Here is a 27,877-nt window from a genome sequence, read left to right on the forward strand (position 1 = left end):
ATTGTTGTGTGTGTGGCGTGTATTGTTGTGTGTGGTGTGTATCGGTGTGTGTGGTGTGTCTTGTTGTGTGTGGTGTGCATCGGTGTGTGCATTGGTGTGTGTGTGTGTGTGTTATCTGTCTCTCCAAGGTTGGCGAGACAGAGAGAGCATGGCAGACCAGCTGAGGGGGTTCGGCTGGGGGAGTTGATCTTTAACGAGGCCCACCTGTGGCCCTATTCGTCGTCCCCTCCCCCGTACATGTCGGCCAGCTTCTTGAAGCGGGGGCCCCAGTCGTTGAGGTAGTCGTAGTCCTGGTCCCCTGTGCTGGAGGAGTTGAGGGAGCTGACGGAGCCAGCCGTGGAGCCGCTGCCCTCGTAGTCAAACACCAGGAGGGAGTCGTAGGGAGGGGCTGTGGGGTCATTGTCTGCCGCCCGCAGACCCTGGAGGGAGGGAGAGGGAGGAGAGAGTTGTATTGGTATATAGGCCAACAGGATTAAAAAGGTTAGTGTATAGTACTATATAGAGACAGAGAAGGGTAGGCTTTTTGTAAGATAACAGCTAAGGAAGCACCATAGAGAACATTTTAAGTATTGGCATACCGGCAATATATTGTGAGTGACAGAGTGATGTCATTGGCAGGGATGTAGAATCCCCAAGGAGGATACAGTGGGCAACCGAGCCACAATGTGTTTGTGTTTTGCCAGACTGTTGGAGCGAGATTTGTGTGTGTGTGTGTGTGTGTGTGTGTGTGTGTGTGTGTGTGTGTGTGTGTGTGTGAATGTGTGTGTGTTTGCGTGTGTGGGCGTGTGTGTAGTCAGGATGGATCAAAGCTGAACAGCTGCCAACACTTCTCAAGTGTGAACATGTTGTCACGGCGCCTGTCAATCAAAGCCTTCTTGCATGACTGTGTTGAGATTGGGGTTACGTACGCACAAGTGAGCGTGTGCATGTGTGTGTGTGTGAGTACAGTATGTGCGTGTTTGTAAGTGTGTGTGTGTGTGTGTGTATGATAACAGCTGTCAGGTAATCTCCATTCTCCACTGTTGCCAGAGCTCAGAGCATTGAAACCTGTAAATAAATAACATCCAGAAAATACCTACATTTATGCAATATTACCCTCACATCTCACACATTTACCTAAAACAGAAGGTACATCAAAAGACTAAGAAATAAAAAGGTACGTATATACACCTCCATCTTATTTACTGATCTGAATGTCTTATGTTCTGTGTTTGTGTAGTCTTGTATTGTAAGTTTGTCATTGTAACTTGAGTCGTGTTTGGAGTACCTTGTGTGTGGAAATGTGTCTGTGTTTGTGTCAGAACTCAAGTAGAAAAGTCCCAACGGACGAAATTATATATTGATAAAGGAATAAAACAAATCTATGACCCCAGGTTGCCCCCCTCACCTCGTTGATGAAGTCCCCGATATCCCCAGGGTGAGGGACCACAGGACGGATGGGGTACTGGGACTCAGGGATGATGGGGCGCTCGTCCACCCTCCGTACCCCTGGGGGCTTACTGATGATGTGCTCCAAGGAGTCAGGCTGCTGCAGCTGGCTCAGGTCATAGTCCTGCCCAGAGACACACACAGATAAGACAGTCAACCTCAAGACAGACCTGACTGGCTGTCAGTGTTTGTGGGTGTATGTGATATATACTGTATATATACACATACACATGTGTAGTTGTTTATAGGTTTGTATATGTGTGTGTGTGTGTGTGTGTCTGTGTGTGTGTGTACCTGGTCCTCCTCTCCCCCTCCCTCCTCATCGTATTTCAGGATGTTGTCTCTGACATCGTCCTCGGGGTCGATCAGCAGCTGTTTGGTCTGTCTCTCCTTCTCTCTGCGCTTCATCCACAGTACAAATACTAGCACCATACCTGCAACACACACAACACACCTTCAATAACACACTAATACTGCAAAACACACAACAAACACACATTAAACAAAACACTTATACTGCAAAACACACAACCAACACACCTTAAACAACATACATTGTTGGCTTACTGCAAAATACACAACCACACAAAAAAGCAAAAAAGCTCTACATATTTGTGGAGGATAGGACTGTACCTCCATTCAAAAGACAGAAAACCGGAAGATAATGACATTTTTCGAGGAACAGAACCAGAACCGAGAACAAAAGTGATCTATACTGTTCAGGAGCAGAACCGTTATTTTAATTGCATGGGTTAATAAAGTTATTTTAATTTCCAGGGATTATTTTACAGTTCCACAAAAAATGCAACAAAGAAATGTATTCCAGTGTCTGCCTGCCTGCCAGCTGAAACTCTTTGCCAGTGTATGTGTGTGTAGGCTACCTGCCCCTCCCCCCCTCCCCTACGAAGCATGCATAGTCTACTGTAGCTTCTGACGTTACAGGCGTGATTCAGAAATTAGGGAGAGAGATTTTTTATTACAGAACAATGGATTAACTTTTTCAATGCTAGTTAAGGATACTGTAGTTATCACGTTTTACATTGGATTTATTAACTACAAAAAGGTAAGATGTGTTTTTATTTTAATTCTGGTGTCGCTCTGCACACACAAGTTTATTAGCTAGCTAGCTTGTTAGCTAGCTCTGGTCTAGCTCTTGAAAACTCTAGGCGGCATTATGTGTAATGTAATGGAACTGAGAGGCATGATCACGGGCTAGCTCTGGTCAAACAGTTAAGCCAACTCTCTGAAGTTCAAAGACATTCAAAGATCCTTCATAAATGTTGCTCCTCCGTAGGTATAATTATGTGGGCCTAATTCAGATAACGCATGTCCTAACAACAAGATGCCCAGCCGCAAAAGATGCTCACCCGCAGCATTTCAGTCGCATATGGCACCCTACATTACACTTGCCTGTCCAATGCATGTACATAGCTAGCCCGCTCCATAACAAGCTGCTCTATCCATTGGTAAAGTAATTTGATGTCGAGCTAAATGCAAAAAATAAATATATATTTCAGAGGAACAGAAAGGAACGACATAAACTGTTACTTTGTTTTGGTTTGAACCGCTTCAGAACTTTATTTTGCTGGTTGGAACAGTGGAATGGAATGAAACAAATTATTGTTATGTTCAGAACGAAACGATTGGAAAATATTTTCGGTTCCAACCCCTGAAATGTAAACAATTTAAATAAGGTATGAGCACACACCACACCACCACAAAACAAACCAGCAGCAGCACCTCAGCAAAACAAGTCCACATTAAAACCCCTCTCTGGCAGAACACAATAATAAAACCCATAGGGTCACCAACTCAGAGACAGCACATTCTGATAGCCAGCTAAGAATTAATCTATAATACAACCTTTACGTTATTGTATGGTTATTGTTATTGTAACTGTATGGTAAATGTTTGTGAATATAAGGCCCAAATGGCACAATGTGTGAAAGAACAACAAATCATAATCCACTTCAGCATCTGGTAAGAAAGGCGGTTTAATATTACATTTGATCATAGGGATCTGATGTACAGTATGTAGGGAGGAGGTGGTGGTAGCTACAGGGGGAATGGGAGGGGAAGGAAGATATGTTTGTTTCTATACTCTCTGATAGCGGTGAACACGATTGGCTGTTAATTAGAAAGTGATGGCTCTGAGCGAATCAGAGTGATGTGTCTGGAGGTATGGCAGGTGTGTGTGTATTTTCTACGTATTTATGAGTACAACATAAATAGTTTGTGTGCACAGATGTCCTCTGTAGCTCAATTGGTAGAGCATGGCGCTTGTAATGCCAGGGTAGTGGGTTCGATCCCCGGGACCACCCATACGTAAAAATGTATGCACACATGACTGTAAGTCACTTTGGATAAAAGTGTCTGCTAAATGGCATATTATTATATTATTAAGAAAAGCTGAAGTTTGCGATTTCCACTTTTAAATTTCAGACTAGATTTTCCTTTCGAAAAATGTATCAACTCCTACAAAATGTCCATTAATTATAATCTACATAATAATTCACCTTTCCAGTTGCTGCAGGATTTCTTGCTGTAGCAAACTTGCTCAAATTAAGTTCCTACATCTGTATCTAAGATGTCCAGTCCAGCATACTCACTGAGCAGTATGATGATACAGATGAGTATGGCTATGATGGCTCCAGTCCCAAGTCCAGGGGCAGCCACAGCCCCGACAAGGGTGCAGTCTCCGTTCTCATCACATGGACACACCTTGACCTTGATAATGGACCTGTTGGAGAGGGGAGGGTTCCCCGAGTCGGTCACAATCACAGGCACCTCATACACCCCTGGCTCCAGATACTGGGTCCGTAAACTCAACCGGGCATAGTCACCTGGGGAGGGGAGAGAGAGAACAGACAGAGGTTACTACCACTGATAGAGACATCTATAGCGGAGAGCGGGGTATGTTGAACCCTTTTTTACATTCAGCATCACTACTAAGGGGAATATTGTATTCTTTCTAACAAATATATATTTCAGGATGTTGTGTATCCCTGGAAATAATCAGAATTCATGTAAACATAATAGTTTTGAAAACATAGCTAGTCCGGGTATAGGGTAAATTGAGCAAAGCGACAGGTTAAGCATAAGGACACATTTCTAACACTTCATACTTTTTAAAGGTCCTGAACAGTCACTCTGAAAAGTACTTTGTCTCTCATGGCTAACTACCAGGAAGTTTGAAATGACAGGATCTGTGGGCGAGGAGCTTATATTAATGAGCTCACTGGCTCCGATGCTTGTCGGATGTGGCAGAGCTAGCAAAATATTACAGACTACAAAGGGAAGCACAGCCGCGAGCTGCCCAGTGACACGAGCCTGCCAGACGAGCTAAATGACTTCTATGCGCGCTTCGAGGCAAGCAACACTGAAGCATGCATGAGAGCACCAGCTGTTCCGGACGACTGCGTGATCACGCTCTCCGTAGCCGATGTGAGTAAGACCTTTAAACAGGTCAACATTACCACAGCTACAAAGTCAAAATGGACTATATTGTACAAATTAATGAAAACTAAAATAATTTAAGGTTAGGGTTAGGCATAAGGTTAGCAGTGTGTTTAATGTTCAAATTTTAAGAAGATAAATTGTAGAAATAGGTGGCCTTTATGATTTTGTAGGTGTGGTACTAGTGACGACCGTTCTCCCTGGTGCACTCGTTCGTTCGTTTGTTCGTGAGCTGGCTGCTCATTCTAAATAGTATAAATTAATCTGTTGAAAACAGTGGCAGCATGTGCAGCAGTAGTCATTTGGTTTTTGACATGCAAAAGTAAAATAGGTATATTTATGCAGTTATTTAAATGCACAGATTGCTTTATATATATTGTCAAAGAAACTTGGCATCATATTTCTGTCATGTTGCTTTGTTGACAACTCCAACCACCTCACGCCCAGGGTATTCAGCCAATCAGCCGCCAACCCCCATCTACCCCTGCCGGTCCGGTACCCTTACCGTTGAGACGTGACACGGTCCAGTTGCGTCGTATGCTAGCAGGGAACGTGGGCAGCTCGAAGACGAAAGGGCCTACGTTGGGGTCCATGTCTGCGTCTGCAGCCGTGATGTTGATGCCGGCGTTACGGTTGATGCGTTCACAGATCTGAGACTCACGGGGCAGCAGAGACGGAGCGTTGTCATTCACATCTATCAGATAGATCTGGAGGGTCCCTGTACCACTGGCCATGGGAGAGCCTGGGAGGAGGACAGGAGAGGGTGGGAGTAGAAGAAGAGGCCGGAGAGGGGAGGGGTGGAGGAGAGGAGAGGAAGAGGATAGGGAGAGATGAGGTAAGGGAAGGGTTATTATTATTGTTAAGCGAACACTCACAGCCACACACAACCGCACAGCCATACGCACACACACTGATAAGAGCACTCACTGCCCTTTCCAAACAATACCCCAACAAAGCAATGACTTCCAGGAGGCAGAGGGAGAGAGAGAAAGATGGGGTAGGAAGATAGATTGAGAGAACTTGAGAAAAGGAAAGAGGACTGGCAATTGGGTGAAAGCAAATAAAGGGAGTCTGCACAGATGAGAGGGAGAGAAAGACCGAAAGAAAAAGATAAACAGATAGAGAGATGAGTGTATCTCCTGTAGAGAGAGAGAGAGAGAGAGAGAGAGTGAGAGAGAGAGAGAGAGAGAGAGAGAGAGAGAGAGAGAGAGAGAGAGAGAGAGAGAGAGAGAGAGCATGGAGAACCCAGGCAGATATCCACACAGGGATTTCTGGGTAGATCGTGGAGAAAAACTATTTGCCCCCTTTCTGATTGTCTCTATTCAGTTTTTGATACTGAATGTTATCAGATCTTCAACCAAAACCTAATATTAAATAAAGGGAACCTGAGTTTACAAATAACCACAAAAAAAGTATACTTATTTTATTTATTTAATTAACAATGTTATGCAACACCCAATTCCCCTGTGTGAAAAAGTAATTGCCCCCTTACACTCAATAACTGGTTGTGCCACCTTTAGCTGCAATGACTTCAACCAAATGCTTCCTGTAGTTGTTGATCAGTCTCTCACATCGCTGTGGAGGAATTCTGGCCCACTCTTGAATGCAGAACTGCTTTAACTTAGCGACATTTGTGGGTTTTCAAGCATGAACTGCTCGTTTCAAGTCCTGACACAACATCTCAATTGGGATTAGGTCTGGACTTTACCTAGGCCATTCCAAATGTGTTGCTTTTTTAACAATTTTCATGTAGACTTGATTGTGTGTTTTTGATCATTGTCTTGCTGCATGACCCACCTGTGCTTCTGCTTCAGCTCACAGATGGATGGCCTGACATTCTCCTGTAGAATTCTCTGATACAGAGCAGAATTCATGGTTGCTTCTATTAAGGCAAGTCGGCCAGGTCCTGAGGTAGCAAAGCATCCCCAAACCATCACACTACCACCACCATGCTTGACCGTTGATATGAGGTTCTTTCTGTGGAATGCAGTGTTTGGTTTTTGCCAGACATAATGGGATCCATCTCATCCCAAAAGTTGACTCAAGTTTGCCAAAAACCACCTGGAAGCACCTGGATGATCATCAAGACTGTTGGAAGAATGTTTTATGGACAGGCGAGTCAAAAGTATAACTTTCTGGATGACATGGGTCCCATTATGCCTGGTGAAAACCAAACACTGCATTCCACAGTAAGAACCTTATACCAATGGTCAAGCATGGTGGTGGTAGTGTGATGGTTTGGGGATGCTTTGCTGCCTCAGGACTTGGACGTACATGCTGCTGCCCCATCTGCCTTCTATAATGGCAATTTGTCCCCAGGGTCCATGTGAGTGTGTGTGAGTGTGTGTGTGTGTGTGTGTAAACATGTATACACACATACACAATCTGAAGGTTATTTGCATTGATTGAGTGAAATTATGGAACATGTTACATAACTCATTTAGGCAGAGAAAAAAGGCCTTTAGCAATCAGAGAGAAATGACAAGAGAGACAGAACGAGAAAGTACAACAAGAGGAAAGAGAGAAAGTCAAAAGGTGTATAAGAGAGGAAGAGATAGAGAAAAAGCGAGTCATGTTTGTGTGTGAAAAAGAAATGAGAGAGAGAAAGACTGTGGAGGAGGGAGATCCGTGTGCAGCAGTACTATCAGCTCTGTGCTGTTTATTGAGAGTGTGTCAGGGGACCGGCAACCCTTGGCTGCCTCCAATTAGGAGTCAATTCCATGCCACGCCCTGCTGGCTCAGCCAATGGTTAGTGTGGAAGGGTCCCAGAACCGAGCTCAGGACGGAGATAAGGGCTCTGTCATTTACCAAAGATTTATGTAAAGCTCACAGATCTGGCAATTAAACTTGGCAACGGTGCAAGACATTTGACAAAGAGGCCAGAATAGGCGGAGAGTGAGAGGGAAATAAAGAGAACTAGAGAGGAGCGGGAGAGAGATGGAGAGAGGGAGAGGGGTAAACGAGAAGGATAGCCTGAACAGGACAGTAATAAGGTTGACTTAGAGTTGGCCACAGAACCCCCTGAAGCAGAGAAACCCAGTGTAATAAAAGTGTGAGTTGCAGATTGGGATATTGGCATACCTTGTTTCCTGCAGCCATGATCATATGCAGTACAGGTCAAAGGTTTGGACACACTTACTCATTCAAGGGTTTTTCTTTATTTTGACTATTTTCTACATTGTAGAATAATAGTGAAGACATCAAAACTATAAAATAACACATATGGAATCATGTAGTAACCAAAAAAGTGTTAAACAAATCAAAATATATTTTAGATTTTAGATTCTTCAAAGTAGCCACCCTTTGCCTTGATGACAGCGTTGCACACTCTTGGGATTCTCTCAACCAGCTTCACCTAGAATGCTTTCCCAACAGTCTTGAAGGAGTTCCCACATATGCTGAGCACTTGTTAGCTGCTTTTCCTTTACTCTGCGGTCCAACTCATCCCAAACCATCTCAATTGGGTTGAGGTCGGGGGATTGTGGAGGCCAGGTCATCTGATGCAGCACTCCATCCCTCTTCTTCTTGGTCAAATAGCCCTTACACAGCCTGGATGTGTGTTGGGTCATTGTCCTGTTGAAAAACAAATGATAGTCCCACTAAGCGCAAACCAGATGGGATGGCATATCGCTGCAGAATGCTGTGGTAGCCATGCTGGTTAAGTGTGCCTTGAATTCTAAATAAATCACTGACAGTGTCACCAGCAAAGCACTCCCACACCATCACACCTCCTCCTCCATGCTTTACGGTGGGAACCACACATGCGGAGATCATCCGTTCACTTACTCTGCATCTCACAAAGATGACGGTTGGAACTAAAAATCTGAAATTTGGACTCATCAGACCAAAGGACAGATTTCCACCGGTCTAATGTCCATTGCTCATGTTTCTTGGCCCAAGCAATTATCTTCTTCTTATTGGTGTCCTTTAGTAGTGGTTTCTTTGCAGCAATTCGACCATGAAGACCTGATTCACGCAGTCTCCTCTGAACAGTTGATGTTGAGATGTGTCTGTTACTTTAACTCTGTGAAGAATGTATTTGGGCTGCAATTTCTGAGGCTGGTAAATCTAATGAACTTATCCTCCGCAGCAGAGGTAACTCTGGGTCTTCATTTCATGTGTCGGTCCTCATGAGAGCCAATTTCATCATAGTGCTTGATGGTTTTTGCGACTGCACTTGAGGAAACTTTAAAAGTTCTTGAACATTTCCGGATTGACTGACCTTCATGTCTTAAAGTAATGATGGACAGTTGTTTCTCTTTGCTTATTTGAGCTGTTCTTGCCATAATATGGACTTGGTCTTTTACCAAATAGGGCTATCTTCTGTATACCACCCCTACCTTGTCACAACACAACTGATTGTCTGAAATGCATTAAGAAGGAAATACATTCCACAAATTAACTTTTAACAAGGCACACCTGTTAATTTAAATGCATTCCAGGTGACTACCTGATGAAGCTGTTTGAGAGAATGCCAAGAGTGTGCAAAGCTGTCATCAAGGCAAAGGCTGGCTACTTTGAAGAATCTCAAAAATAAAATATATTTTGATTTGTTTAACACTTTTTTGGTTACTACATGATTCCATATGTGTTATTTCATAGTTTTGATGTCTTCACTATTATTCTACAATGTAGAAAATAGTTAAAATAAAGAAAAACCCTGCGATGAGTAGGTGTGTCCAAACTTTTGACTGTTACTGTACATCATTTACGAGTTCATAACCTTTGACATTTAGCAGCAACAGCAGGAGGCTGGCTAACTGACATATGAAGTGGTCAAAGGAGGCATGACATTTACCATGGGGAGACTATCATCTCAATGTTTGCTGTTGTACAATACTAGTCTCCAATACTCCTATAATGACCATATCCACAATAAACAGAGGTGTGTAAATAAAACCTGGTAGCTGACTTACCGTCCGTTTTCTGTGGTCTACCTAGTGACAGACGGACCATACTGTATGTTCTCATTCCATCTAAGTCCAGGAGATGAGTTCCTCCTAGACTAATCTGTGTGTGACTCCCTCTACCTTCACTGCTCAGATGACTACATGGCTAAAGCTCCAGCACTGCCCACAGCACTATGGTTACTGTGTCCCTAATATCACTCCACTGCATATTCCTACTGTATCAATCTCTACTCCCTACCTTCTCTACTGGAACAAAGAAGCTACTTGTGAGTGAAGAGTGGTAAGACACACACCACATAGCCTAAGCACACGCACGCACGCACACACACGCACACGCACACGCACACACACACACACACACACACACACACACACACACACACACACACACACACACACACACACACACACACACACACACACACACACACACACACACACACACACACACACACACACACACACACACACACACACACACACACACACAGACTGGAAGGCTTCCCCTGTCTGGTGGTTTAGTGAGTTAATCCCAGTTATGTATGGGGGACATGTGGAAGCAGCTTGCTGAGGCTGATAGGAGAATTATGGGGGTTTTAACCAGCTAAATAAATAATTATGTTTGTGTAAATTCCTCAAAAGGATTTGTATTCGTTTTTTTTTCTTGATGTCAGCTAAAAGATTTCAGGCGTGAAGAAAGGACTTCTAGCAAGCGCCCCTTATGTTCTTTAAAAAGGAAATAAACAAATACATAGGTGGGTTAAAACAGATGTGTGTAGGTGACAGAGAGAGAGGGCCACCTTGCTTCTAGCTCTTAGGAAACTTTGCAGTATTTTGTTTTTTTATTTATTATTTCTTAGGTTATTAGCCCAGATTTTATTTTGTGTTATTACATACAGCCATGAAGAACTATTGGATATCAGAGCGGCGGTAACTCACCAGCGCTACCAGCATTACGACCACGAATACGACTTTCCCGAAGCAGATCCTTTGTTCGCACCCCCCAGGGCAATTTAACTGATTCCAGAGGCCGACCCAAAACAACGCCGGAGGAGAGGTATTCGGAGCAGCCTTCTAGTCCGACTTAGGAGGCGTGCACACCACCCTTCGCTTCCGAGTATATTACTCGCTAATGTTCAGTCTCTGGATAATAAAGTTGACGAGCTCAGGGCGAGGGTTTCTTTCCAGAGAGACATCAGGAATTGTAACATACTCGGTTTCATGGAAACATGGCTCTCGGGATATACTGTCCAAGTCAGTACAGCCAGTTGGGTTCTCAGTTAATTGCACAGACAGGAATAAATATCTCTCCGGGAAGCAGAAGGGCGGAGGTGTATGTTTTATGATTAACGACTCATGGTGTAATTGTGATAACATACAGGAACTCAAGTCCTTTTGTTCACCCAACATAGAATACCTCACAATCAAATGCCGACAGTATTATCTCCCAAGATACTTTTTTGGGGTTATAGTCACAGCTGTGGAAATATCCCCCCTCAAGCCGATACCACGACGGCCCTCAAATAACTTCACTGGACTCTATGCAAACTGGAAACCACATATCCTGAGGCTGCATTTATTGTAGCTGGGGATTTTAACAAAGCAGATTTGAGGAAACGGTTGCGGAAGTTCTATCAACACATCGACTGTAGTACTCGTGCTGCTAAAACACTTGACCACTGCTACTCCAACTTCCGGGATGCATACAAGGCCCTCCCCCGCCCTCCTTTCGGTAAATCTGACCACGACTCCATTTTGCTCCTCCCTTCCTATAGGCAGAAACTCAAACAGGAAGTGCCATTGCTAAGGACTATTCAATGCTGGTCTGACCAATCGGAATCCATGCTTCAAGATTGTTTTGATCATGCGGACTGGGATATGTTTCGGGTAGCTTCAGAGAATAATATTGACGTATATACTGATACGGTGACTGAGTTTATCAGGAAGTGTATAGGAGATGTTGTACCCACTGTGACTATTAAAACCTACCCTAACCAGAAACCGTGGATAGATGGCAGCATTCGCGCAAAACTGAAAGTGCAAACCACCGCATTTAACCATGGCAAGGTGACTGGGAATATGGCAGAATACAAACAGTGTAGATATTCCCTCCACAAGGCAATCAAACAGGCAAAACGTCAGTATAGGGACAAAGTGGAGTCGCAATTCAACGGCTCAGAAATGAGCAGGGTCTACAGACAATCATGGACTACAAAAAGAAAACCAGCCACGTCGCCGCGGACACTGACGTCTTGAGGATAATACAGTGCCACCGACGCAGCCCGCTACCAAGGACTGTGGGCTCTCCTTCTCCGTGGCCGACGTGAGTAAGACGTTTGAGCGTGTTAACCCTCGCAAGGCTGCCAGCCCAGATGGTATCCCTAGCCGCATCCTCAGAGCATGCGCAGACCAGCTGGCTGGTGTGTTTACGGACATATTCAATCTCTCCCTATCTCAATCTGCTGTCCCCACATGCTTCAAGATGGCCACCATTGTCCCTGTACCCAAGAAAGCAAAGGTAACTGAACTAAATGACTATAGCCCCGTAGCACTCACCTCTGTCATCATGAAGTGCTTTGAGAGACTAGTCAAGGATCATGTCACCTCTACCTTATCTGCCACCCTAGACCCACTTCAATTTGCTTACCGACCCAATAGATCCACAGACGATGCAATCGCTATCACACTGCACACTGCTCTATCCCATCTGGACAAGAAGAATACCTATGTAAGAATACTGTTCATTGACTATTGCTCAGCATTCAACACCATAGTACCCTCCAAGCTCATCATTAATCTCAAGGCCCTGGGTCTGAACCCTGCCCTGTGCAACTGGGTCCTGGACTTCCTGAAGCCTCCACAACACCTCCACTTCGCTGATCCTCAACACTGGGGCCCCACAAGTGTTTGTGCTCAGCCCCCTCCTGTACTCCCTGTTCACCCATGACTGCGTGGCCAAGCACGCATCCAACTCAATCATCAAGTTTGCAGACGACACAACAGTAGTAGGCTTGATTACCAACAATGATGAGACAGCCTACAGGGAGGAGGTGAGGCCTCTGGGAGTGTGGTGCCAGGAAAATAACCTCTCACTCAACGTCAACAAAGCAAAGGAGATGATAGTGGACTTCAGGAAACAGCAGAGGGAACACCCCCCTATCCACATCAACGGGACCGCAGTGGAGAAGGTGGAAAGCTTCAAGTTCCTCTGCATACAGATCACTGACAAACTAAAATAGTCCACCCACACAGACAGTGTGGTGAAGAAGCCGCAACAGCACCTCTTCAACCTGAGGAGGCTGAAGAAATTTGGCTTGGCACCTAAAACCCTCACAAACTTTTACAGATGTACACTACTGGTCAAAAGTTTTAGAACACCTACTCATCAAGGTTTTTTCTTTAGTTTTACTATTTTCTACACTGTAGAATAATAGTGAAGACATCAAAACTATTAAATAACACATATGGAACGATGTAGTAACCAAAAAATGTATTATTTTATATTTCAGATTCTTCAAATAGCCACCCTTTGCCTTGATTACAGCTTTGCACACTCTTGGCATTCTCTCAACCAGCTTCATGACATAGTCACCTGGAATGCATTTCAATTAACAGGTGTGCCTTCTTAAAAGTTAATTTGTGGTATTTCTTTCCTTCTTAATGCGTTTGAGCCAATCAGTTGTGTTGTGACAAGGTAGAGGGGGTATACAGAAGATTTGGTAAAAGACCAAGTCCATATTATGGTAAGAACAGCTCAAATAAGCAAAGAGAAACGACAGTCCATCATTACTTTAAGACATGAAGGTCAGTCAATACGGACAATGTCAGGAACTTTGAAATGTTCTTTAAATGCAGTCGCAAAAACCATCAAGCGCTATGATGAAACTGGCTCTCATGAGGACCGCCACATGAATGGAAGACCCAGAGTTACCTCCGCTGCAGAGGATAAGTTCATTAGAGTTACCAGCCTCAGAAATTGCAGCCCAAATAAATTCTTCACAGAGTTCAAGTTACAGACACATCTCAACATCAACTGTTCAGAGGAGACTGTGTGAATCAGGCCTTCATGGTCGAATTGCGGCAAAGAAACCACTACTAAAGGACACCAATAAGAAGAAGAGACTTGGGCCAAGAAACACGAGCAATGGACATTAGACCGGTGGAAATTTGTCCTTTCGTCTGGAATCCAAATGGGAGATTTTTGGTACCAACCGCCGTGGCTTTGTGAGACGCATGTGTATTTCCCACTGTAAAGCATGGAGGAGGAGGTGTTATGGTGTGGGGATGCTTTGCTGGTGACACTGTCTGTGATTTATTTAGAATTCAAGGTACACTTAAATAGCATGGCTACCACAGCATTCTGCAGCGATACGTCATTCCATCTGGTTTGGGCTTAGTGGGACTATCATTTGTTTTTCACAGGACAATGACCCAACACACCTCCAGGCTGTGTAAGGGCTATTTTACCAAGAAGGAGAGTGGTGGAGTGCTGCATCAGATGGCCTCCACAATCCCCCAACCTCAACCAAATTGAGATGGTTTGGGATGAGTCGGACCGCAGAGTGAAGGAAAAGCAGCCAACAAGTGCTCAGCATATGTGGGAACTCCTTCAAGACTGTTGGAAAAACATTCCAGGTGAAGCTGGTTGAGAGAATGCCAAGACTGTGCAAAGCTGTCATCAAGGCAAAGGGTGGCTATTTGAAGAATCTCAAATATAAAATTTGTTTAACACTTTTTTGGTTACTACATGATTCCATATGTGTTATTTCACTGTTTTGATGTCTTCACTTTTAGAAAATAGTACAAATAAAGAAAAACCCTTGAATGAGTAGTTAGTGTACAATTGAGAGCATCCTGTCGGGCTGTATCACTGCCTGGTATGGCAACTGCACCGACCGCAACCGCTGAGCTCTCCAGAGGGTGGTGCGGTCTGCCCAACGCATCACTGGGGGCAAACGACCAGCCCTCCAGGACACCTACAGCACCCGATGTTACAGGAAGGCCATAAAGATAATCGCGGACAACAACCACCTGAGCCACTGCCTGTTCACCCCGCTATCATCCAGAAGGCGAGGTCAGTACATGTACATCAAAGCTGGGACCGAGAGACTGAAAAACAGCTTCTATCTCAAGGCCATCAGACTGTTAAATAGCCTTCACTAGCACATATTAGGCTGCTGCCTATATACATAGATTATAAATCACTGGCCACTTTAATAAATGGAACACTAGTCACTTTAATAATGTTTACATATCTTGCATTACTCATCTCATATGTATATACTGTATTCTATACTATTCTACTGTATCTTAGTCTATGCCGCTCTGACATTGCTCGTCCATATATTTATTTATATATTCTTAATTCCATTGCTTTACTTAGATTAGTGTGTAGTGGGTATATGTTGTGAAATTGTTAGATATTACTTGTTAGATATTACTGCACTGTAGGAACTAGAAGCACAAGCATTTCGCTACACCCGCAATAACATACTAAACACGTGTATGTGACCAATAACATTTGATTTGATTTGATTTGGTGGTGACAGCCATGATAATATGGTAGCTCTCTGACAGTGTTTCTCTCCTAAATACTGTCATCCCCCTCTTTCTGTTTCTGCCCACTCCTCTCATCTTCCCTTCCTCCCACCACCCCCAGCGCTTCTTACCATAATCCCTCTCACATTATCTCTACAGACACTCCCCCTACACCCACACAGTCTGCAACGAACACACACACACACACAATTTAGTCATTTAGCAGATGCTCTTATCCAGAGTGACTTGCAGGAGCAATTAGGGTTACCTCAAAACTGGGATCTACATGATGAGAGGGGAGCGACAGAGGTGAAGACAGAAGCGGAGTGCAGAGAAAACACGTCACAAGCAACTCTCACAGGGTCAGAGGGCTTTCAAAAAGTTTGTGAGGAGAAAGACAGGGACAGAGAATGAGTAATGGAAAAGGAGAGGGAAAGGAGAGAAAGAGAGACAGACGCATGGAAATGATGGGAGCATGTCAGCCCTAATGGGTTTGCTGTCTAATCCCACCCCAGCTTGCACATTTGGTTCCTTGGAGGTTCTGGGAACGAAGCCATACGTTTCCTGACCGGTAAAACTGAACGTTTTTTAAATGGAAGAGAAAATGTAGCTTGTTCTGGGAATGTAAATTTTTAGGTTGCAGAGATGTTCTGAGAACATTTTACTATGGTTCCCTGAAAGTTTTCCTGGGGGGTTTTCTTATCGTTCTGAGAACGGAAATTAAAGGGAATGTTCTGAGAACATGTTTCAACAAGATTTTTAATAACACTGCTAGCTTAGTTTGAGTTAACTGTTTTGAACTCCAAGTACAGATAGGACACATGGAAATTAATTTTCTTTGGCATTAATCATGCAAACACATGTATTTTTTATTGTGGCATGGCGTCAGTGAGATTCAAACCTATGATCTTCTCTATACAAGGAATGAGTCCTCTGCGCCACCAGGATGGAGCTGGCATGCCATGTTTTTTTTTTTTACTCATACAAAGCTGTTCATTTTAGTCTATTCAAACAGACCCCATTTCAAAGGAAACAAGCACTCATTAAGATCAGGTGTGTCCAATCATGATTCCAAGATGGCGTAGCAGTGCGGTCGTGTACTCTGTGTGTGTCCGTGTAAATAGCCATTTTTTTGTATTTTTTATGTATTTTTCGTACATACAGTGGGGAGAACAAGTATTTGATACACTGCCGATTTTGCAGGTTTTCCTACTTACAAAGCATGTAGAGGTCTGTACGTTTTATCATAGGTACACTTCAACTGTGAGAGACGGAATCTAAAACAAAAATCCAGAAAATCACATTGTATGATTTTTAAGTAATTAATTTGCATTTTATTGCATGACATAAGTATTTGATACATCAGAAAAGCAGAACTTAATATTTGGTACAGAAACCTTTGTTTGCAATTACAGAGATCATACGTTTCCTGTAGATCTTGACCAGGTTTGCACACACTGCAGCAGGGATTTTGGCCCACTCCTCCATACAGACCTTCTCCAGATCCTTCAGGTGTCGGGGCTGTCGCTGGGCAATACGGACTTTCAGCTCCCTCCAAAGATTTTCTATTGGGTTCAGGTCTGGAGAATGGCTAGGCCACTCCAGGACCTTGAGATGCTTCTTACTGAGCCACTCCTTAGTTGCCCTGGCTGTGTATTTCGGGTCGTTGTCATGCTGGAAGACACAGCCACGACCCATCTACAATGCTCTTACTGAGGGAAGGAGGTTGTTGGCCAAGATCTCGCGATACATGGCCCCATCCATCCTCCCCTCAATACGGTGCAGTCGTCCTGTCCCCTTTGCAGAAAAGCATCCCCAAAGAATGATGTTTCCACCTCCATGCTTCACGGTTGGGATGGTGTTCCTGGGGTTGTACTCATCCTTCTTCTTCCTCCAAACACGGCGAGTGGAGTTTAGACCAAAAAGCTATATTTTTGTCTCATCAGACCACATGAGCTTATCCCATTCCTCCTCTGGATCATCCAGATGGTCATTGGCAAACTTCAGACGGGCCTGGACATGCGCTGGCTTGAGCAGGGGGACCTTGCGTGCGCTGCAGGATTTTAATCCATGACGGCGTAGTGTGTTACTAATGGTTTTCTTTGAGACTGTGGTCCCAGCGCTCTTCAGGTCATTGACCAGGTCCTGCCGTGTAGTTCTGGGCTGATCCCTCACCTTCCTCATGATAATTTATGCCCCACGAGGTGAGATCTTGCATGGAGCCCCAGACCGAGGGTGATTGACCGTCATCTTGAACTTCTTCCATTTTCTAATAATTGCGCCAACAGTTGTTGCCTTCTCACCAAGCTGCTTGCCTATTGTCCTGTAGCCCATCCCAGCCTTGTGCAGGTCTACCATTTTATCCCTGATGTCCTTACACAGCTCTCTGGTCTTGGCCATTGTGGAGAGGTTGGAGTCTGTTTGATTGAGTGTGTGGACAGGTGTCTTTTTATACAGGTAACGAGTTCAAACAGGTGCAGTTAATACAGGTAATGAGTGGAGAATAGGAGGGCTTCTTAAAGAAAAACTAACAGGTCTGTGAGAGCCGGAATTCTTACTGGTTGGTAGGTGATCAAATACTTATGTCATGCAATAAAATGCAAATTAATTACTTAAAAATCATACAATGTGATTTTCTGGATACACAGTTGAAGTGTACCTATGATAACAATTACAGACCTCTACATGCTTTGTAAGTAGGAAAACCTGCAAAATCGGCAGTGTATAAAATACTTGTTCTCCCCACTGTATTTCCCTATCACACTTTTCATCCTTCTACTAAATATACTTTCCTGCAACCCGCCTCACTCAATGTGGAACGGATTCTATTATTGACTTACCTTTTATCTTGAATCTCCAGTTGAAACTAGCTAGCCAGCTAACTAGCTACTTGCTATTAGCCACCGTTAGCGGTTTTCACCCAGAACATCGGATTTTCTGCCGGAATAACTGAATCACTGGACATTAACACCGGATCGCAACTAGCTAGCCGCAACAGAATGGATGTTGCTGTTGGCTAATTACCACTGCCCCCAAAGCAAGCACCAGTTAGCCTTGAGCTAGCCTCGAGCCAGGCCCATATCCCCGCTATCTACCTCTCTGTCTACCGGACGGGAGTAGCCAGCTAACTAGCTACTTGCTATTAGCCACCGTTAGTGTTTTTTCACCATTGTCCGTGGACTGCACTACCTACTAGCCAGCTCTAGCCTGGACTATTATCGGCCAGTCTGCACTGTCTGCACAGCATGTTATCGACCCAGAACATATCGGTTTTTCTGTCGGAATCACTGAATCACTGGACCTTTAACACCGGATCATCGCAACTAGCTAGCTGCAACCAAATGGATGTTGTTGTTGGCTAATCAGCCTATAGCTAGCCTCGAATCAGGCCCATCTCCCGGCTATCTACCTCTCTGTCAACCGGACGGGACCTCCTAGAGTCGACACGGAGCCCCGCCGATCCATCACGACTGGTCTGCCGACATAATCGTCTGTGGTTTCAACAGGCTTCCCGTTGCGACGACCACGAAGATCCATCTGCTAGCCCCAGCCCGCTAGCACACGCAAACAACAGCTGTGCTTCCTGCTAGCCTGTGCTGTAGCACCAATTCAAACTGCTCTCAGACTCACATATTGCTGTTCACTGGACCTTATGATCACTCAGCTGCACAGCTGATGCCTGCTGGACTGTTCCTTTACACGGTACCCTGTCCTGTTTATCTGTTTAGCCTCAGCCCAAACTTTCATCGACATTACCAATTGTTGTCTTAGCTCTCTCGAATAACACCTCTGATTGCTTTATGCCTCTCTCCCATGTCAATATGCCTTGCCTATTGCTGTTCCAGTTAGTTCTTATTATACAATTTCACTGTAGAGCCCCAAGTCCCTCTCAAACTTCCTAAAATAGTTCCTTTGTTCCACCCCCCATACACGCGGAGATCGGCTCAATCGGTGCCTCCAGTGATGCTATCACTTTCATTGTTACCCAACGCTTAGGTTTACCTCCACTGTACTCATATCCTTCCATATCATTGTCTGTACATAATGCCCTGAATCTATTCTACAATGCCCGGAAATCTGCCCCCTTTATTCTCTGTACCCAACGCACTAGAAGACCAGTTCTTAAAGCCTTTAGCTGTATCCTTATTCTAGACCTCCTCTGTTCCTCTGTTGATGTAGAGGTTAACCCAGGCCCTGCAGCCCCCAGTATCACTCCTACTCCGCAGGAGCTATCATTTGTTGACTTCTGTAACCATAAAAGCATTGTTTTTTTGCATGTTAACATCGGAAGCCTCCTCCCTAAGTTTGAGTTATTCACTGCGTTAGCACACTCCGCCAACCCTAATGTTCTAGCAATGTCTGAATACTGGCTTAGGAAGGACACCAAAAATTCAGAAATGTCCATCCCCAACTACAACATTTTCCGTCTAGATAGAACTGTCAAAGGGGGTGGAGTTGCAATCTACTGTAGAGATAGCCTGCAGAGCTCTATCATACTATCCAGGTCTGTGCCCAAACAGTTTGAGCTCCTACTTCAAAAAATCCACCTTTCCAGAAATAAGTGTCGCTGCTCACTGTCGCTGCTTGCTACAGACCCCCCTCAGCCCCCAGCTGTGCCCGGGACACCATATGTGAATTGATTGCCCCCCATCTATCCTCAGAGTTCGTACTGCTTGGTGACCTAAACTGGGATATGCTTAACACCCCGGCCATCCTACAATCCAAACTAGATGCCCTCAATCTCACACAGATTATCAAGGAACCTACCAGGTACAACCCTAAATCCATAACATGGGCACCCTTATAGATATCATTCTGACTAACTTACCCTCTAAATACACCTCCGCTGTCTTCAACCAGGATCTCAGTGATCACTGCCTTATTGCCTGTGTCCGTAACGGGTCGGCGGTCAAACGACCACCCCTCATCACTGTCAAACGCTCCCTAAAACACTTTAGCGAGCAGGCCTTCCTAATTGACCTGGCCCAGGTATCCTGGATGGATATCGATCTCATTCCGTCAGTAGAGGATGCCTGGTTGTTCTTTAAAAGTGCTTTCCTCTCAATCTTAAATAAGCATGCCCCATTCAAAAAATTCAGAACTAAGAACAGATATAACCTCTGGTTCTCCTCAGACTTGACTGCCCTTGATCTGCACAAAAACATCCTGTGGCATACTGCATTAGCATATAATATCCCCCGCGACATGCAACTTTTCAGGGAAGTTAGGAACCAATATACACAAGCAGTTAGGAAATCAAAGGCTAGCTTTTTCAAACAGAAATTTGCATCCTGTAGCACTAACTCCAAAAAGTTTTGGGACACTGTAAAGTCCATGGAGAATAAGAGCACCTCCTCCCAGCTGCCTACTGCACTGAGCCTAGGAAACACTATCACCACCGATAAATCTACAATAATTGAGAATTTCAACAAGCATTTTGCTACGGCTGGCCATGCTTTCCACCTGACTACCACTACCCCGGCCACCAGCTCTGCACCCTCCGCTGCAACTTGCCCATGCCCCCCCCCCCCCCCCCCCCCCGCTTCTCCTTCACACAAATTCAGACAGCTGATGTTCTGAAAGAGCTGCAAAATGTGGACCCCTACAAATCATCTGGGCTAGACAATCTGGACCTTTTCTTTCCAAAATTAGCCGCCGAAATTGTCGCAACCCCTATTACTAGCCTGTTCAACCTCTCTTTCGTAACGTCTGAGATCCCCAGAGATTGGAAAGCTGCTGCGGTCATCCCCCTCTTCAAAGGGGGTGACACTCTAGATCCAAACTGTTACAGACCTATATCCATCCTGCCCTACCTTTCTAAAGTTTTTGAAAGCCAAGTTAACAAACAGATCACCGACCATTTCGAATCACACCGTACCTTCTCCGCTATGCAATCTGGTTTCTGAGCTGGTCATCGGTGCACCTCAGCCACGTTCAAGTTCCTAAACGATATTATAACCGCGATCGATAATAGACAGTACTGTGCAGCTGTCTTCATCGACCTGGCCAAGGCTTTCGACTCTGTCAACCACCGCATTCTTATTGGCAGACTAAATAGCCTTGGTTTCTCAAATGACTGCCTCGCCTGGTTCACCAACTTCTTCTCAGATAGAGTTCAATGTGTCAAATCGGAGGGCCTGTTGTCTGGACCTATGGCAGTCTCTATGGGGGTGCCACAGGGTTCAATTCTTGGGCCGACTCTTTTCTCAGTGTATATCAATGATGTCGCTCTTGCTGCTGGTGATTCTCAGATCCACCTCTACGCAGACGACACCATTTTGTATACATCTGGCCCTTCATTGGACACTGTGTTAACAAACCTCCAAACGAGCTTCAATGCCATACAACACTCCTTCCATAGCCTCCAACTGCTCTTAAACACAAGTAAAACTAAATGCATGCCCTTCAATCGAACGCACAGGCACCCGCCCACCCGACTAGAGTCACTACTCTCGACGGGTCTGACCTAGAGTTTGTGGACAACTACAAATACCTAGGTGTCTGGTTAGACTGTAAACTCTCCTTCCAGACTCACATTAAGCATCTCCAATCCAAAGTTACATCTAGAATTGGCTTCCTATTTCGCAACAAAGCCTCCTTCACTCATGCTGCCAAACATGCCCTTGTAAAGCTGACTATCCTACCGATCCTTGACTTCGGCGATGTCATTTACAAAATAGCCTCCAACACTCTACTCAGCAAATTGGATGTAGTCTATCACAGTGCCATCCGTTTTGTCACCAAAGCCCCATATACTACCCACCACTGTGACCTGTACGCTCTTGTTGGCTGGTCCTCACTACATATTCGTCACCAAACCCACTGGTTCCAGGCCATCTATAAATCACTAATAGGCAAATCCCCGCCTATATTTAGCTCATTGGTCACCATAGCAACACCCACCCGTAGTATGCGCTCCAGCAGGTATATCTCACTGGTCATCCCGAAAGCCAACACCTCCTTTGGCCGCCATTCGTTCCAGTTCTCTGCTGCCAATGACTGGAACAAACTGCAAAAATCTCTGAAGCTGGAGACTCTTATCTCCCTCACTAACTTTAAGCATCAGTTGTCAGAGTAGCTTACCGATCACTGCACATCTGAAATTAGCCCACCCAACAACCTCATCCCTATATTGTAATTTATTTTTCTCATTTGCACACCAGTATCTCTATTTGCACATCATCTCTTGCACATCTATCATTCCAGTGTTAATACTAATTGTAATTATTTTGCACTATGGCCTATTTATTGCCTTACCTCCATAACTTGCTACATTTGCACACACTGTATATATATTTTCTGTTGTATTTTTGACTTTATGTTTGTTTTACCCCATATGTAACTCTGTGTTGTTTTTATCGCACTGCTTTGCTTTATCTTGGCCAGGTCGCAGTTGTAAATGAGAACTTGTTCTCAACTGGCTTACCTGGTTAAATAAAGGTGACACACCTGAACACACTTAACAAGAAAGAGGATAGAGAGAGTTGTGTTGATGCTGAGAATGGAATGTATATGTTCTTAAATAAAATTCTTAGATCGTTGTTTGAATGTTACCTAATGTATTCTTGTGCTTGTTATGGAAAGGGTTCTTAATGTTCTGAGAACATTACTTTAAATAGAACGATGAGGAAACCTGTAGAAAACGTTAAGCTGAAGTACTGAAATTCCCACAGAAGAATGTTGTTTCTTAATGTTCTCTAACGTTCTGACAACATGACTTTAAATAGAACAATGAGGAAACCTGTAGGAAACGTTATGCTGAAGTACTGAAATTCCCACCTAAGAAACATATGGTTCTCAGAACGCAATGTGCTAGCTGAGTATCCTGCACTATTCCCAGAACGTTGTGGGAAGGTTGTATGCAAAATAACCATAGGACAACCATGCTCTCACCAAGCTCTAAGAAGCATATGGTTCTCAGAACGTTATGTGCTAGCTGGGACCCTTCTTACCCCCGCTGCAGAAAACAACACAGGAAGTTACACATCACGGTCTCTGACATTGTCAATCACTGGAAACACGCCAATCACACACGCACACACACATGCACAGGCAATGTCAATCATTCTTCAAAGCCATCCCAACTTTAGGTAAACACACCAATGCACTGCACGTCACTGATAAGGCACTTTGGGAGGGGAAAAGCATTCTGTTTGCTTCCGCCTGAGAAAAAAGCAGAGTTGTTTGTTTGCTGTGATTGAGTTTGTGCTAGGTTAAGCTCAAGCTTCAACTGGGTGGCAGAACAAGCTGGATGTGCCACACTCATTGCAGTGGATGGGCAGAGGAGAAAGAAAGAGAGGAGGAGAGGTGAAGCGAGGGAAGAAAGGAGAACAGGTCGATACAGCACTAGCTCTCTATAACCAGGAGTCTAGCTTTAGGCTGGTCTCAACCCCACTGGGCCCACCTCTATCCTCTTCACCTCCTCTCTTCTTTCTCTCAGTCTTTCTCTTTTTCTGCCACACACGCACACAATGGCTCTCACCGTTGTCAACTGCGAGGAAGGTGGCTTCATAAATGTTGTTTTTGACGTAGATGGACTCTCTGTCCAGAGTTGCCGTGGTGATGATCTGACCGTTGGTGTTGTTGATGGACAGCCAGTCAGCTGGGTCGGCCAACTTAGAATACCTGGACAGACAGGGGGAGGAGGAGAGGAGATGGGGTTAGACTAACAGGTTCAAAGAAATGATGTGAGGAGGAGGAAGGTAGCAGGTTAACACAGCGGTTAACAAATGTAGACTAAATCAATGGAATGGACATCACTTTCAAATGTGATGTTCAGTTGAATGCCAGTTACACACACACAGTTTAATCCTTTATCAACTTCCCATCCATTTGTGGGGGGGGGAGGGTGGGGGGGGGGGGGGGGGGGGGGGGGGGGGGGAGGGTTATTAGGATAGGGGAGCAGCTGAAGATGTTATTCCAAGATAGGAGAGAGAAGAATAAGGATATCTCCAGGATTTACCCAAAAAAATCCCTGTGTGGTTATCTGCCTGGGTTCTCCATGCTCTCTCTCTCTCACCATATCTTCATATTCCCACATTCCTTGAGCCTCTTATCCCTCTATATTTCAGTATTCATCTCATACTTTCCTTTCCTCATCTGCTCACTGCTGATGTAGAGAACACATTAACACCTGCAAACAGGCCTCCATGCCTAATACCCATACCCTCTCCATCAGGATTTCTAACCATGTATACCATGTTCCCGTAGGCCTGCACTACGGTAAGTGGGCTGGAGAGAAGGCCTAACTGTAGGGATGGAGTGATGGAAAGAGAGGGATGGAGGGAGTAATCTTCTCTCCCCTGTGGAGAAGAAGGGGGGATTTTTCCAGCAGGCTAGTGGGCTGTATCCCAGGCTCTACACGGCTTTAGGAATGGGATGAGAGGGATAACATTCCCACACTGCCTAGTGGTCAGCGCGGAAGGCAGCTACCCGCAGACTGGAACTGGCAGCCTGGGAAATAACCACTGGGGAGGGAGCGTGGCCTGCACAGAGGGGGGCAGGGATAAAAGAGAGAGGGAGAGGGAGAGGAGAAGGGGGAAAGACAGTAGCTAACTTTATTCGGAAGCTGCTGAAGCTTGCTGTCCATGGAATCTGATGTAAGATGTTTGGCGTTATAGATCTCTCTCTCTCTCTCTCTCTCTCTCTCTCTCTCTCTCTCTCTCTCTCTCTCTCTCTCTCTCTCTCTCTCTCTCTCACCACCTGCTATGGGTTTCATTAGGTAAAATGCTACATTCATGAACATTAAATAACCTTGTTACAGTCTGTATATGTATGTATCCATCAGTCTTGCTCTTTTTATCTATGGTTTCTTCTCTCTCTAGGTCTCTGTCTCTTTCTTTCTGTGGAGGCAGGTCCAGGTTGTACTCTGGGTCTCCAGTGGAGGGCAGTCACACCTGAGAAGGAGAGGAAGAAGCTGAGGCTGGAGTGGGTGAGCAGGAAAGAGAGAAATAAAGAGCTAGAGTCGGGAAAAGAGACACACGCTTTCGCCCCTCACCTCCATTATGGTCCTCTCCTCTCTCATCCCTCTCTCCCTCCCTTATCTGGTAACATTAAAAGTTAGAGGTCTGTGATGATAAAATACATTACACAAAGGTCTGTTCCCCAGAGCCAGACGCTCGAACATTACTCTTTAATTAAATCCCCCAAACAGTGCCTAACACAGTTAAAATATAACTTAGATCAAGTTTATTAAGTGCATAATAGCACTCCAGCACAAGCCAATTTCCGCCGCATTGAAGAGACGATTGGGTGTGTAATTAGACATTTTCTTTAAATCAATCAGGCACATTAAGGGCACCTCAGTGGGTCCTGAGTGTAGATCTCAATCTCGGCGGTTTGTGTTAAACATCACTTCCTCTTAATTAATTTATAGTTTGAATGTCAGATTTTCAACTGGGATTTAATTTGACTGTCAGCTCTAAAGCTCTAAAGGAGGATGTCTCTAAGGGAAAGCCATGCTGGCTTTTGGTTCGTCGTACCTATAGTGACCGCATTATTATCATGCCACACTGTGAACCAATCACACTGCCTGCGTGATTGGCAGTCCCCATGGCAGTCAGCTAATGAAGTGTCACTTCCTGTTTCTGTTGGGATGTTTGGGCTACCGCAGTGACAGACATTGATACGTTCCAAACTGGCGCAGAGCTAAATCTACCCAATGGATTGCAGTCACCCACCCCCAACCTTTTATGATCCCACATGATTTGCACACTAAAAAACATACACATTCAACAAGACCCAAATACAACAGCTGATGAGTGTTTCAGTGTGTGAAAGAACCATCACCAGGACAACACAGACTACTGCTGCCTTCTCCAACTAACCTAACAGTACACGATGGGAGGAAAGCGCTTTTCTAGTAACAATAATCTGGCTTGGTTGGCCAGAGTCAGTTCTATGATTTCATTGCTGATATCAAAACCTAGGGGAAAAGGTTGGTTGGTAGGAGTCAGTTTTATAATTCAATTTCTTTGGTTCTTATTGCTTCTATATTGTCTGGAACTGACAGTCATTGTTAGCTCTGGTGCTTTAAAAGACACCAAGGAGAAGTACAAGTTATATTAAGTCTTACTATTCAGTTGTATAATTCCATTGTCTTCATACTACTTTGATCAGTCTCTCTATGTATATACAACATGAAGTCTGTTGGGGTTAGCGATAGTAGTGGTATAGGAATACATTTTATTTTTCAAAGCCTGTCCTTGATAATCAAAAATACATGTCCTCCTAGCCTTCCTCCAGCCCATGCAGAGCAGTCTGGGTAATAATTTATGGGTGCATCTCTAATCCCACACCTCGCCTCGCTAGTCTGGCTCTGACAGGTGATGCCCGATTCCTCCCTCCAAGCCACCCCCTATTTCCTCCTCCATTCCCCCATACCCTGGCCCTGGCCTCAACCTCCCCCTAGAACTCACTGCCTGTCATTAGTCTGAAGAAAAATTGTCAAGTTCTGGCCCTGACCTCCAACCCTCCCCCCTCCCCCCTCTCAACTCTCCAAACCTCCCCGGACCCTGCTTTTCCTTCTCTCACTCTCACTCTTCTTTTTCCCTTCTATCTTGTTCATTACCTTTTCCCTTCTCTTTCTATTTACTCAGCAGCTCCCTTCCTCTTTCCTACACTCACATTATTTTTTTCTGATCTCCCTCAGTCACATAGAGAGATCTCTGACCTTTGAACCTGGCAGTAGTTACATTCACATTTTAGTCATTTAGCAGACGCTCTTATCCAGAGCGACTTACAGAGTTAGTGAGTGCATACATTTTTATTTTCTTCATAGTTACACATACAAAGGGAGTTGTGCCTAAAACCAGTCACCAAAAATCAGTCGTGAAAAATTGCTAGCTAGTCAATACACACAAACTCTGCTCACTGGCTACTTAAGAAGAGGGGTTTCCGATCAAAAGCTTCAACTGATAATAAAACAAAAAACTACAAATAAAACCCCCATCAAAACTGTGTCTGGTTTCTGTTCCCCTGTGTCTGATTGTGAGGATGGAGTGTAATGGCTGACTACAAACAAGATAATACATGGTTTGGTTGATTGGCGTGACTTCGCACACATTTATTATGTATGATTACATTTCCTTTAAGAAATAAGAATCCAAGTTGATTAGTTTCCCTGCATGATCCAAGCCTGATGCCTTTCATGCCTCTCACTCTATAGGACTTCAAAACAGATTTAAATTATTTAGCAGACGCGCTTATTCAGAGTGCATACATTTTCGTACTGGTCCCCTGTGGGAATCAAACCCACAACCCTGGCGTTGCAAGCACCATGCTCTACCAACTGACCCACTTGGGACCTCCCAGATGAAACCACATTGGAGGCTGATGTGGGCAAACTGTCCCAATAGTTTGTTAAGGTGCCAGGCATGGGCTACGGCAAAACACTGGATGTCCAGGAGAATTTACTGTGGTGGTGAGATTGTGTATCAGTGTGTGTTTGTGTGTGTGTGTATGTGTGTGTGAGAGAGTGAGAAAGAGAGATGGAGAGAGAGAGAGAGAGAGAGCGAGAGAGAGGGGTGTAGAGAGAGGAAAAGAGG

At 44.6% G+C, this 27,877-nt stretch overlaps 1 protein-coding gene across 1 annotated transcript in view; it reads right to left on the minus strand.

Moving 5' to 3' along the window:
* Window positions 1–212: 212 nt before the first annotated feature.
* The window catches only part of LOC311147944 (cadherin-4-like), a gene marked incomplete at both ends in the record, with an annotated part of 240,110 nt that continues 212,445 nt past the window's right edge, over window positions 213–27,877 (minus strand). The window contains 6 exons of the mRNA XM_084184792.1: window positions 213–419; window positions 1,388–1,552; window positions 1,723–1,862; window positions 4,038–4,271; window positions 5,390–5,626; window positions 23,815–23,957. Of these exons, the coding sequence (XP_084040918.1) occupies window positions 213–419; window positions 1,388–1,552; window positions 1,723–1,862; window positions 4,038–4,271; window positions 5,390–5,626; window positions 23,815–23,957 (1,126 nt within the window). The remainder of the gene's footprint in view (window positions 420–1,387; window positions 1,553–1,722; window positions 1,863–4,037; window positions 4,272–5,389; window positions 5,627–23,814; window positions 23,958–27,877) is intronic.

This window comes from Coregonus lavaretus, assembly GCF_964263955.1.
Source record: "Coregonus lavaretus genome assembly, chromosome: 20".
Taxonomy (NCBI): Eukaryota; Metazoa; Chordata; class Actinopteri; order Salmoniformes; family Salmonidae; genus Coregonus; species Coregonus lavaretus.